Here is a 14,250-nt window from a genome sequence, read left to right on the forward strand (position 1 = left end):
CGTGCAGCAAACTTGTTTCTGAAAATAAATGTAAATTAAAGAATATTTTAAATGTAGACTACAGAAGAGTCAGATACTTTTAGTCATCTGCATTTGTATAATGTTAAACCATATCTGTATCTGCAGGATGGTGAAACACCACTGATAAAGGCCACCAAGATGAGAAATATTGAAGTAGTAGAGCTGCTGCTGGATAAAGGAGCTAAGGTGTCTGCAGCGGATAAGGTAAAACCTGCAGAGAAAACACTGTTTGGCAAGCTGTTGGTGGACTGACCTCCACAGCTAGTGGACTCAACCCCAGTCCTTTTGCATTTAGTTTGTTTTTAATATAAGGTCTTAAGCTTTTGCTTGGGCCGTCCTCAAACCTCAATTTTGTCTCCACTCCCCTAGTAGGTGGATTGTAGGTGTATGCCACCATACCCTACCCCTGCAGGCCATTTTCATTTAGTGTCACAGAGAAATCAGGGTAGCTGAAAACTGGGAATTTATTTGTTGGGATTAGGGTCATTGGTTGAAGTTAATAGACATATTTGTGAAGTATAATATGTGGCAGAATACTTGATAGACTAAAGAGGTTTTTTTATTCTACTTTACAGTTTTACTTAGTGTTTGGTATGGATACTAATAAGGGAAGAAGGCTGCTTTTAGGGGAGCCAGAAGATAGGGATAGTGGAAGAGATGGTAGTGGAGAAAAGGATAGATGTAGCACAAAGGACTCCAAATTTAAGGGTACACCACACTAGCATATGGCTGACAAGTTGTGGGAGCTGACAAGGTTACTGTGCTGGGAAGGAGGTGAAGGTAGCTATGAGATAGCAGATGGAGTGTTGGAGGAGGGTGGTCGGTGTCCCTGGACAGTAAATGCTAGGATGACAGATGGGTACTGAGGAAGTACAGCTTTCCTGTTTCAGTAAATTCAGCGAGGAGAAGGATGATATTCTAGAGGGCTGGGAAGAAATCGTTTCTGAGAAAAGCTGGTGAAGAACTAGAGAAAGATTATGGAAAGGAGGGAGATCAAAAGTTATATCGTGTATGTACTCTGTGTGAAAATTTGGAAGTTTCAGATTTTCTGTTCTATAGAATTATGAAAAACAATACTCTGCCTATACTGTATATGACTGTGTGACGTTTGAGTTACCTATATGACAGTGTGAAAGTTTTACAGAAAACACCACTCTGTCTATACTGTATATGACTATGTGAAGTTTGAGTAACTTGCCATTGTTTTACAGAAGGGGGACACTCCCTTGCACATTGCTATCCGAGGAAGAAGTCGGAAACTGGCAGAGCTCCTTTTAAGAAATCCAAAAGATGGGCGTTTACTTTATAGGCCCAACAAAGCAGGAGAGACTCCTTACAACATTGACTGTAGCCATCAGAAAAGCATTTTAACACAGATATTTGGAGCCAGTAAGTATCAGGTTTTATCTCTGAATTAAGCTTTGAAATAATGAGTGTCAAATTAAAAAGTTGAAAAACAAAAAGCCAACTTCTTCAGTTGTCATTTAACTGGAGAATATAAAAGTTAAACAAGTTATTATTTTCTTGTGAAAAAATAGTCCCACTGCCTAAGAGTCTTTTGCAGTGCAGTATAGTATTCTGAATTAAGCACATTAAGTAACCACCTTTTAATGCTCCTAAAAAATCCATCCTGTTTTTTCTAAGTTCTTCCATCAGGTTTACTTTGTGCTTTTATCAAACATGCTTTGTTTTCTGAGCATTTGTAGTTCTCAACCTTTTTGTTTTATCCATCACTGGCTGTGTTCTCTCTTCATCCTAGGCATATTCTGTACTTACTAAAATCACCTCTTCAAAGTTTATTCTTAGTCAGCTCCTCCCTTTTCTGTTACTTTTTATATTATTTATTTTATTTTTTGCTAGTACTGAGGCTTGACTTCAAGGCCTGGGCACTGACCCTGAGCTTCTTTTGCTCAAGGCTAGCACTCTACCACTTGAGCTACAGCACCACTTCTGGCTTTTTTTGTTATGTGGTACTGAGGAATCAAACTCAGACCTTGATGCATGCTAAGCAAGCACTCTTCTACTAAGCCACATTCCCAGCCCTCTGTGACTTTTTAATCTATTTAACTAGATAATATGTTTGTCTCATTTAAATACTTGTGTTTATTTTTCCTTTTTTTTTTTTGTCGGCTTTGGGGCTTGAACTCAGGGTCTGGGGGCTGTCCCTGAGCCTCTTTATGCTCAAGGCTAGCACTCTACCACTTGAGTCACAGCACCACTTCTGGTTTTTGAGTGGTTAACTGGAGATACAAGTCTTACAGGGACTTTTCTGCCCAGGCTGGCTTCAAACCACAATTCTCAGATCTCTATTTTTCCTTTCTTATACTTATTATATGTGACTGTTATTCTATTTCTTTGAAATTTTGTCCCCTCTAGATTTTGCCACATTCTTTAGGTCAGGAATGACTTCTCTTGTCTCTTGAGTTCTCTGTAACATTTAGGATATTGAATATTGTAGTAAAAGACTTGTTACTTGAAAAGGATGCACATGAGAATAGACGTTCACATATGGTATTTTGAAACACAGATTCTTTTCTATGAGAACAAAAAAAAAAAAACTAGTTTCGGAAAGCAGCAGGGTATTGTAGACTCATCGCCTTACTATTGGGCTTCTCAGTCATATCTTCTTTTGACATGTGTGTGAGTTTTTGTATTTGATTTTATATTTTAATTTAATTTTATAGAGTCTTGCTATGTAGCATAGGCTAGCTTCCCTTGCAATCCCCTTGTATAGGCACTACATCCAGTGGTAGTTTTGTATTTTAAAACATTTTTCTAATTATAATAGTAATACATACACATTAAATTTCATGAGTGAAGAGCTGGTTGCTAGTGGCTCATAATGTCTGTAATCCTAGCTACTCAGGAGTCTAAGATTTGAGGATCATGGTTCAAAGCCAGCCTGAGCAGGAAAGTCTGTGCAACTCTTACCTCCAATTAGCCACCAAAAAGTTGGAAGTGGAGGTGTGGCTCAAGTAGTACAGTGCTGAGTAATAATACAAGTTTAAGACCTAGTACCAGCACAAAAGAAGAAAGAAAAAAATAAAAGACATGAATTTAGTAGAAAATGCACATTCCCTATTGTCACCAACTTAAAATTATTTCAATGACTTCCAGATTTTATGTAAAATTTTACAATTTTTTTACTTTATGTATAGCTTTAAAATTAAAAATGAAATCATACCATATTATAAAAAGTTTTAATAATTTAGTATCATAATCTTAATTATTCCATGATCTTTCATTATAGATGCTAATAATACTTTCAATTCTCTTTTGATGAAAATCTAACTTGTTTTGTGGTAACAACTAGGGCTTCAGTGAACAGTGTGCTAATACCAGGGCTTGAACTCAGGGCCTCATGCTCTCATTTGATTTTTCCATTCATGCCTGTTACTCTACCACTAGAGCCACACCTCTACTTCTGGCTTTTTGATGGTTGATTGGAGAAAAGTCTCTCGGACTTTTCTGCCTGGGCTAGCTTCAAGCTGTAATTTTCAGATCTCAGACTCCTGAGTAGCTGGGATTACTGGCATGAGCCATCAGCATACAATTTTTTCTATTTAAGTGTTTGTTATATATACTAAATGTATTATCTTGTCCTCATTTTCCTCACTTTCCTTTTTCTCCTTCACAATTTGCCAGCATACATCTTAAAACTAATAGCTATCGTAAGTTCCATGAAATATGGTATTTTTTAAAGACTCTTAACCTATTTTCACACAGATCTAAATGTATACAGTAAGTTTTTCCCCCTAATAATTAAGAATTGAAAATTGTTATTCTTTTCTACTAATAATGCCACTATGTAACATATAGATATGGTATGTTTTTAATTACAGGACACTTGTCTCCTACTGAAACAGACGGTGACATGCTTGGTTATGATTTATATAGCAGTGCCCTGGCAGACATTCTCAGTGAACCTACCATGCAGCCACCCATTTGTGTGGGCTTATATGCACAGTGGGGAAGTGGGAAATCCTTTTTACTCAAGAAACTGGAAGGTAAAGATGTTTGTACAAAGTCTGTGTATACATAACAATGTTTTCTCTGAAGTAAATAAAAAATACAGCTCTGTATAGGTATTTGTGTGACACAGTTTGCTGAAATAAATTGGTTGGGGTTTTGTGGTTCTCGGTTTTCCTCATGGTCATTTGAATTTATTTCTAACATCAGGCAAAAACCTTAGCTGGGTTCACAGTCAGGAGGACATGTGCTCTGGCTACAGCCAACCAGACATTTTCCAGGCCTTGCTTTCTACACAGCTGCCTCCCATCCCTTTTGCCTGGCAAAATTGTGCTTATTCTCAGAACAAGTTTCAGTATTGCCTCACATTTTGTAGAAAGTGTGAGTGAGGGCTCATTTGGGATCAGCACACCTTTGAGAGCTATGGTTCTTAAATCTCATTGGAGGAAGAAGATGAGATCACAGAAACAAAATGGTGTACTTTTGTTTTCTGCGCACAGAAACAAAACATCATTTGTGTAATGCAAATGACAAAACACCAACAAAATCTTGACAGATGAGAGTATATGCAAAAGAGTTTGGGGCATCCTTCCTTAGAATGAAGCGGGGCAGTGGGTAGGCACGTAGGTGTGTCCACGGGAAACAAGTTGAAACCACAGAATTAAGGCTTCATATTCCTTTCTCTTTCAGATGAAATGAAGACATTTGCAGGACAACAAATTGAACCTCTTTTTCAGTTTTCTTGGCTTATTGTATTTCTCACCCTGTTACTTTGTGGAGGGCTTGGCTTACTGTTTGCTTTTACGGTTGACCTGAATCTTGGCATAGCTGTGTCATTGAGCTTCCTGGCTCTCTTATATATATTCTTTGGTAAGTCTTTCCTTTTATCTTCTTTGAAAATGAAGAAAAAATATCAAGACTAATTGTTTTACTTAAAACATGTTTGCCTTTTACAACTTATATGTAATTTTTCTAATTTGGCTAAGAAAATTGATCTTTGCTATTTTAGAAACTGGTTTACAGGAACATGGTCCATAAGCTGGCTGCAATAGTTTTAGAACCTAATAAATTACTTGTTAGTATTTTAGCAGGACTCCTTTTAATTTATTATATTTACTGTATGGCTATTAATTACTTTAAATGTACATCTTTTTTTTTTTATGTTGGCAAGTACTAGAGCCTGAACTCAGGGTCTGGGTACTGTCCTTTAGCTTTTTCACTCAAGGCTTATGTTCTACCACTTGAGCCAGAGCTCTACTTCTGGCTTTTTGGTGGTTAATTGGAGATAAGAGTGTCATAGACTTTCCTGCCCAGGCTGGCTTTGGACCATTATCTTGATATGGGATTATAGGCATGAACCACTAGCAGTAAATCTTTCTTTGAAGAGAAAGCTATAGCCTTCCCTGTCTGGTTCTAGAGAATTTGACCATAACTGAAAAGGTAATTTATCTAAATGCAAAGAAGAAAATACAATATAATCCCTGCCATTGGGAGTATCCTCAGTTACAAGTGCCGAGTTGCAAAACTGATCGATAACCTTCAAGTGCTTAGCATTTGAATCTGAGCCATGGGACTGTATTTAAGTCATTATCTTTCTGTAATTCTTAGGTCATACTTTAGTCAGCTTGCATTTTTTTCACTTACCTTTTCTGTGATTCAGAAGTTAAAGAATTCTTTTTTTTGGGGGGGGGATCCAGTCGTGGGGCCTGAACTCTGGGCCTGGGTGCTGTCCTTCATCTCTTCAGCTCAAGGCTAGTGCTCTACCACTTGAGCACCACTTCCGGCTTTTTCCTTTTTGCTTATGTGGTGCTGAGGAATTGAACCCAGGGCCTCATGCGTGCAAGGCAAGTGCTGTACCACTGAGCCACCTTCCCAGCCCATGTTAAGGAATTCTTTGAGGAGTAGATTGGAATGAATGTGAACCATTAAAGATCATACTACTTGGATGTCATTACTCAATAGTTGACTATTTGGAGAAAAGAACCTGCCTGATTAATGATTGTTTTCAATAACTTTTTTAAAACTGCATTTCAGTTGTCATTTACTTTGGTGGACGAAGGGAAGGAGAGAGTTGGAACTGGGCCTGGGTCCTCAGTACCAGATTGGCCAGACATATTGGATATTTGGAGCTCCTCTTCAAGTTGATGTTCGTGAACCCACCGGAATTGCCAGAGCAAACGACAAAAGCTTTACCTGTGAGGTGAGTTGTTCCCTTTGTTGGAAATAACTTTTTTTTTTTTTTTTGGGTCCCGTCGTGGGGCCTGAACTCTGGGGCTGAGCGCTGTCCCTCAGCTCTTTAGCTCAAGGCTAGTGCTCTACCACTTGAGCCACAGTGCCACTTCCGGCTTTTTTCTTTTTGCTTATGTGGTGCTGAGGAATTGAACCCAGGGCCTCATGCATGCAAGGCAAGCACTCTACCACTGAGCCACCTTCCCAGCCCTGGAAATAACTTCTAATAATATAAAGAAAAAATTATTTTTACTTAATAAAGTTTACATTGCACTGTGTTTCAAAAAACAATGGTAAAAGGAACCTTTTATATGAAAAATAAAATAAAATTTAAACATGCTTACACATATGCTCATGCATTTCATAATGTGTATCTGTCTTGTACATCATCACTTTGTGTTTAACTCTGATTTGCTACATTTCATTTGTTGAGCTTACTATATATACACACACATACACACACTCTTTTGGTTACCTGTCACCATCCTTTGAAGTTTGTTTTTGAGCAGCACAAAGAGCAGAGTTGGTGCTCAAACCAAGGTCTTCATACAAGCTAGAAAAGTGCTCTTCCATTGAGCAACATCCTAGTACTGCAGACATCTTTGAGACACGATTTGAAAAGAACATTGGATTAAAATGGGATCCTACTATCTGGAGCTCCAGGCTAGTGATCTGGCATCTCCTTAAATGAGCATGCAACCTGTGAGCACTCAGCTTCCTTGTCTGTACTGCTCTTTACTCATTGCTGAAGGATTTCCATGTCTGTGTAAAATGATTCAGATCCATTAGGAAATTTATGAGAAAATGTCAAAGATGAAAAACACTTAGGCCAAGGAATAAAGAAAATTGCTTATGGCTTCAAATAAAAAGTTAAATGAAAAAAAAAACCAGTTAGGAAATTAAAAGCAAAAGAACTTCATTAAGAATTAGCAAAAAAAAAAAAAAATAGGACACTAATGCTGAAAAACTTTCAAATTCTAGTAAGATAAAATGAAAAAAATAGGTCAAACCTTCAAAACTGTATAAGAAAGAAAAGTCAGCCTTCATATCTCTGGATTTTCTACCTTGAGATTCTACCAACCACGAAAGAAAACATGTTTTAAAAAGGAATTTCACCTGTACTGAAAATACACAGACTTTTCCCTTAAACAATACAGTATAAGAGCTACTGAAAAAGCATTATGTTGTAGTAGGTTTTATAAATAATCTAGTGGTAACAAAGAATGCAAATACTGGGCTTTTTTATTTTCAGTTGTAGAGCTTGAACTCAGGCCTGGGCACTGTCCCTGAGCTTTTCACTCAAGGATAGTACTCCACCACTCTGAGCCATGTCACTTTCAGTTTTCTTTGAGCCACAATCCTCATATCTCAGCCTCCTGAGTAGCTAGGATTATAGCTGTGAGCCACTGGCACCCAGCTTGTGCTCTTTCATATGACGGACTTGAACTGGTGCTAAAAATCAGTCTCCCATGAATTCTGAGGGAATAGTATAATTAACAGATGGGAATTAATTATTAGGAAAAGGATTTAAAGATGAGAAGTTTAAAGGGAAACATACAGAATAGAATAAAATAATTGAGACTCTATCTCCAATTAACAACAACAACAAAGCCATGAATTCTGAGGGAATAGTATAATTAACAGGTGGGAATTAATTATTAGGAAAAGGATTTAAAGATGAGAAGTTTAAAGGAAAACGTACAGAATAGAATAAAATAATTGAGACTCTATCTCCAGTTAACAACAACAACAACAACAAAGCCAGAAGTGGAGTGGTGGCTCAAGTGGTAGAGCGCTACCCTTGAGCCAAAAAAAAAACCTCTCAGGAACAGCACCCAGGCCCTGAATTCAAGCCCCAGCAAATAATCAGCATTGATTCTGAGATCCAAGGTGTAAATAATTCTGTTATTTTTAAGAAGAATTGTTAAAAGACTATTTTACAACTGTGTCTAAATCCATAGGTACTGAAGCTATAAATAAAATGAGATATTAGAAAAATTAGTTCATAACTAACATTACTAGGAGTAAAATTCTTTATGATTATAATATTTTCCCACGTTCTAAAGCCTTCAGTTGGTTTTAGAAAACTTTCTTTGTGCAACATTTGGGGGTCATCTTGTCATGGAGCACTGCCTTTTAATCACTGTACAATGAGGCCTGCTGAGGTATCTGATAATCCTTATCAAAGTTCTGCCATAGCTTTCTTCCTTCTGCCTTTAGAGTTACTTTGTATACATTTAACTTTTGTTAATGTTTTTTCCTAAGAGAATAGTGTAAGATGTTGAAAGTAGAGGGTGTCTAAGTCCAAGGTCTTTCTGTGCTCAAAACTTTGAAAGCAACATCAAGAAAGTAATAGAGCAAATGGAAATGACATATGTTCAGGTTATTTGTTGCTTTAGGTAGTTGAGTAATGTTTTGATTGTTTTTTTCCCAAGGTTTTTATTTACAGACTACAATAGGCTGTCCAGTGTAGGTGGAGAAACTTCCTTGGCTGAAATGATTGCAACCCTCTCAGATGCTTGTGAGAGAGAGTTTGGCTTTTTAGCAACCAGGCTTTTTCGAGTATTCAAGACTGAAGATTCTCAGGGTAGGATTTCCTTTCTTCTTTTGTTGTGTGTGTCCAGGGGGTGAGGATGCAGTAAATAAACATTATAGTCACCAGATGCTATGATTGTAACAATTAAATTTTCTGCATACTTGATGCACTATTGTTTAAAAAAAAACCCATTTGTTGTATTGCAGGTAAAAAGAAGTGGAAAAAAACATGTTGTCTCCCATCTTTTATCATCTTCCTTTTTATCTTGGGTTGCATTATTGCTGGAATTACTCTCCTGGCTATATTCAGAGTTGACCCAAAACATCTGACCGTCAATGCTGTCCTCATAGCAATTGCATCTATAGTGGGGTTGGCTTTTGTGCTGAACTGTCGTACATGGTGGCAAGTGTTGGACTCGCTCCTGAATTCTCAAAGAAAACGCCTCCACAGTGCCGCCTCCAAACTGCACAAATTGAAAAGTGAAGGATTCATGAAAGTAAGTGCTCTTTAGCTATTACAAAGAATTGAATTTTAATGTGTATCTACTACCACAACCATGCTCACTTGGGCTTTAGGGAATGTGTTCTGTGAATGTTAAGGTGATGGATGAAGAGAAAGAGAGAAAGAGAGAGTATATGTGTGTGTTTCAGTAATAGAGATTGAATCCAGGGCTTTTTATATTCTACCACTGAGCTACATCCCTAGACCTGTTGGATTTTGTTGAGTTTAATTAGCTGTTATTCAAGACTATATTTTGTTTTGCTTTTTATTTTGTGCCTGTCCTGGAGCTTGAACTTAGGGCTTGAGGTTTCCTTGAGTTTCTTTTGTTCAAGGCACTCCACCACTTTAGCTCTACTTCTGGCTTTTTGTGTGACTAATTAGAGGTAAGAATGTCATGGACTTTTCTTTGAACTGTAATCCTCAGAGCTCAGCCTCCTGAGTGGCTGGATTACAAGTGTGAGCCACTGGCACCTGGCTTCAAGACCATGTTTTAAAAGCTGTTTTTAGACTGTACGAAAATTCAGAGAACATACAGAGATATCCTGTATGACCTGCCCTCCCACATGTACAGAGATGACTATTATCAGCATCCTTAACCAGAATGGTGCATTCATTACAGTTGATGAACCTACAGTGCCTCATTACGATTCCCTGTGATATAATTTACTAGGGTTTATTGTTGGTTATACATTCTGTGTGTTTGGACATGTGTGATAAGATATTTCCATCAGAATAGTATCATGTCATGAAATAGTATCATTGTCATGAAAGCCTCTGCTTCACCCATCATTTCTTTAGCTCCTCCAACCCTGAGCTTCAGTGATCTCTTTACTCTCTCCACACTTGTGCCTATTCCAGAATATCATGTAGTTGGAAGCATATACTCTGCAGCGCTTTCAGATTGGCTGCTTTTACTTGGTAATCCACATTCACATTCCCTCCAGTCTTTTCACAATTTCAGACCTCATATCTTTTTAACACTGACTAATATTCTAGTGCCTGAGTGTTCATCCATTGAAGATATCTTTATTGCATCGTTTTAGCAGTTATGAATAAAGCTACTGTAAATAACCTGTGTGAAGGTTTTTCTGTAGACATGTCTTCAGCTCCTTTTGGTAAATACCAAGGAAAATGATTTTTAGTTTAGTTTTGTCTAAAACTACCAAATTGAACAAGGCCTTATAGTGTATACCTGTAACCTTGGTAGCTACCTGGGAGGACATGGGGATGGGACCCACTCCAGACCATACCTTGCACCTAAAAGGTTTCAAGAGTTCCACAGGCTCCTCATTTCATCAAGGGCAGAGGCTACTAGGGAACTAACAGTAGTGTAAAATTCAGCATCCAATTCCAAGTCTTTGGGTATTCAGAGCCCCTGATTTTGGCAAGTAAATCATAACAGCTTCTACTCTGTCCTGACATGCTGAAGATGAAGTGGTCTGATTTATCTGTAGTTACCTTGCAAACAGTAAAACATTCCCTTCAGCTTGAGGTGGAACCTCAGCTGGGACAAGGACTTTGAATTTCTTTTTTTCTTGTTGAATGTGACTTTTTACCTTCTTTTAATGTTTAATGTTCTCATGTCTTCTGTGCTTTGTGTAGGTTCTCAAGTGTGAAGTGGAGCTGATGGCCAGGATGGCAAAAACCATTGATAGCTTCACTCAGAATCAGACCAGGCTGGTGGTTATCATTGATGGGTTAGATGCCTGTGAGCAGGACAAAGTCCTTCAGATGCTGGACACGGTACATACGTCTCAAGCATTTCCAAACTTGTCCTTGTTACTTTGTGGCAGAGGAAGGATGCATGACCACACAGTGTACTTTTTGAGTACTCCTGGTTTATCTAGTCAATTTTCATTCACAAAAGCAACTATGCTTTGTGTAGAAAAAGAGTAGCAAGAGTAAATGTTTCATCATGAAGACAATTAAATGATTTGAGTTAATGACAGTGTGAGGTGAAAGTCAAATGGAGCATCTCTCAGGGCAGGTGTGGCACCTACTTTGCAGGTAGTTATGGTTATACTCCACAATATGGTAAGGAATCCAGAGAACTTGGAAGCTCTTTGTAACTATGCCATAACTGTGGGCCAAGACCAGTGTGACTAGGACATGTGCTCACATATATTTTGCTGTGTGTTGATCTTTATTGTATGGATAGCAAATATCTCAAGTAGTTGTACCAAGGGGTTTCAAACAGCAAATCAGTTCGTAAGTACTATGTAACTTCATACCTTTCCTTCCAAATCTTTCTCAACTCTATCTGATCATTGTTTTCTTGGCAGGGTTTGTTACTGTCAGGTGGTGATGATCCCAGATTAAACCATCAATGGAATTTCTGTTCAAATAGAATAAATTTTGATGAAAAATGTCTACTTTTAGCATAGTCACTAAAGGATAGCATAGATTTCAAAAAGATATTTTATTATTTTGGACAATTTAAAATTTGTCTCACAACTATACATTTTTCTTTCTCTCCCACAGGTCAGAGTTCTGTTTTCAAAAGGTCCATTTATTGCCATTTTTGCGAGTGATCCACATATTATCATAAAGGCCATTAACCAAAACCTTAATAGTGTTCTTCGTGATTCAAATATAAATGGGCATGACTATATGCGCAATATAGTTCATTTGCCTGTTTTCCTCAATAGTCGAGGACTCAGCAATGCAAGGAAATTTCTGGTAACGTCAGCAACAAATGGGGACATTTCTTGCTCAGATGCTACAGGTAAAGATCCAGCTCCTAAAGACTTATGTTCAAAGTCATTTTGAAGTTTTTTTTTTATGGTATCTCTCTTTATCTTAAAAAAATATCATTGGTATGTCACATCACTTGAATATTATACATGACAGAACTCTGCACAAGCTGCTTTCTTGATCTGTTTTTTCAGGGATACAGGAAGATGCTGACCGAAGAGTTTCACAGAACAGCCTAGGTGGGGAGATGACAAAACTTGGTAGCAAGACAGCCCTCAATAGACGGGTAAGATGCCATTTGCTTTATTAATTTAATTAGCTAATTAATTTAAATTTTTCCCTTTGAAAGCACTGACTATACCTCTAGGCCTGATTCATTTTAGCTATATATTTGTATTGCAGTTATTCAAGTAGAGTTAAGTTGATGCAACCTAGTCTTTTGTGAATATTGTATTAAACTCTTCGGATAAACATTATTACTGGATTTCTTGAGCTTTGGGAGTTTCAGGGAGTGTCTTCACTTAGAGCCATAACCACCTTTGAAACAAGGGAGGAGTCCCTGTCTCTCCCAGCCTGTTCTCAGCCCAGGTGCTAACCCAGATCTCAGTTGGATCAAAACCTGAATGAGATTTTTAATCAAAAGATTGAATGTATTCATTCCTGAACATGTCCAGATTATGCCTGTTGTCCTCATTGCTGTAAATGGGGAAGATGGTATGCAAAAATTTGTGGATTTGTCTTTGTTCTGGCCTCCCTCCTTGCCTAATGTTGGCAGGGTGGAAACTCTCCCTCTACTTAGTGATTCTAGCTTTCCTAGACTCCGCACGTTTCTCCTCCAACATGCTTGATACTGCTGTTTAGGAACAGCTATTGTTTCTTTTTGACTTGCCGCCATTAAATTTGAACATTTTACTTTTTAAAAACGAAGTGTTTTTGATGACAGTCGATCTTTCAGTCTTATGCCTCTATCCTTTACAGGTATGGTTGTAAAGTTAATATGCTGAATGACAGTTGATAGCACTAAATTCAGAGGAATGTGTGATTTGCCCTTTTGAATTTCTTTCCTGGGAGCCTAGACTCTTCACCTTTCCCTTTCACCTTGACCTTAGAAAAGGATACACCTTTGTTGTACGGGGTCTCCTCTTCTGAGATGGAATTATCATTCCATTCCACCCTGTGGAGTGTTTTTTAATTCTTACAGAGGTAAAAGGATCATTAAAGTGGCTAGGCTTTTGATAAAATTGTCACACACTTTAAAATAACCTAAAAATCAAATACTGAATCCTTAAAATGAGATGGGTTTAGTTGCCATATTATTCTAGGTTTCTGTAAGTATTAAATCTCCCCAGGATGTGAATATAGTTTTCTTTGCACAATGTTGTTTGTTTTTAATGTGAAATTAATTTCACTAATAAATGTAAACTCTAAAAGTGCACTGAAAACAAAGCATTTGATGCAGTTGCCACTCATAATACTTTATAACTGCTCTATCAAGTTTCTGCCTCAAGAATGGTAACGTGTACTCTTCTTCTGCCACTGATTGAGACACCTTATAAAGCCTGTATTCTCAGACTTGTGTGGGTTTGCTCTGTTTCAGGACACTTACCGCAGAAGGCAGATGCAGAGGACAATCACGCGGCAGATGTCCTTTGATCTCACAAAGCTGCTGGTTACTGAGGACTGGTTCAGTGACATTAGCCCTCAGACCATGAGAAGATTACTCAATATTGTTTCTGTCACAGGTGATTTTAGTTTTTATTATCTGTAGTAGATAATAAGCTTGATGTTATTTTTGTGGTGCTAGGGAAGGATCTCAGGGCTTTCCAGATGCTAGGTGAGCAACATGAGAAACACACCAGCTCTGAAAATAAGCTTTAAAATTAACAAAGCAATTTAATTGCAGAAACAAGGGTTATACTGTCTTTATGCTTACATTGTTGGATATCGGTTTTATTTGTGTTAAATGATGAAGTCAGTGTTAGTTGATGGCAAAAATCAGTATTAGTGTACACTATTGTTTTAAAATTTGATGGTTTTAAAAATCTTTCACTTCATCTCATGTTTATATTATTTCTGTGTTTAAAGATAATTTTATGTTAATATATATAACCGAATATAGTTAACTTAAAATCTAAAATATGAACATTCAGATTGTACATACTACTATGTTGTACATACTACTATGATATTTAGAATTAAAAACATTTACAACAAAATGGAGGATTATTGCCTTCTGACTGGATTCTTTGCATGGAATTCTGTCCTCTGCCATATTGAGACTTACAGCAATCACATAAAAC

General features: G+C 37.5%; 1 protein-coding gene across 2 annotated transcripts in view; it reads left to right on the forward strand.

Annotated features, from left to right (window-relative positions):
- The window catches only part of Kidins220 (kinase D-interacting substrate, 220kDa), an 87,307-nt gene that overhangs the window by 28,185 nt on the left and 44,872 nt on the right, over positions 1-14,250 (forward strand). For both annotated transcript variants that reach the window (XM_013013675.1, XM_013013676.1), the window contains exons 11-21: positions 127-225; positions 1,233-1,410; positions 3,864-4,028; positions 4,681-4,860; positions 6,025-6,190; positions 8,655-8,806; positions 8,962-9,251; positions 10,859-10,999; positions 11,738-11,981; positions 12,145-12,236; positions 13,548-13,692. In XM_013013675.1, the coding sequence (XP_012869129.1) occupies positions 127-225; positions 1,233-1,410; positions 3,864-4,028; positions 4,681-4,860; positions 6,025-6,190; positions 8,655-8,806; positions 8,962-9,251; positions 10,859-10,999; positions 11,738-11,981; positions 12,145-12,236; positions 13,548-13,692 (1,852 nt within the window). The remainder of the gene's footprint in view (positions 1-126; positions 226-1,232; positions 1,411-3,863; positions 4,029-4,680; positions 4,861-6,024; positions 6,191-8,654; positions 8,807-8,961; positions 9,252-10,858; positions 11,000-11,737; positions 11,982-12,144; positions 12,237-13,547; positions 13,693-14,250) is intronic.

This window comes from Dipodomys ordii, unplaced genomic scaffold (genome assembly GCF_000151885.1).
Source record: "Dipodomys ordii isolate 6190 unplaced genomic scaffold, Dord_2.0 Scaffold20, whole genome shotgun sequence".
Classification (NCBI taxonomy): domain Eukaryota; kingdom Metazoa; phylum Chordata; class Mammalia; order Rodentia; family Heteromyidae; genus Dipodomys; species Dipodomys ordii.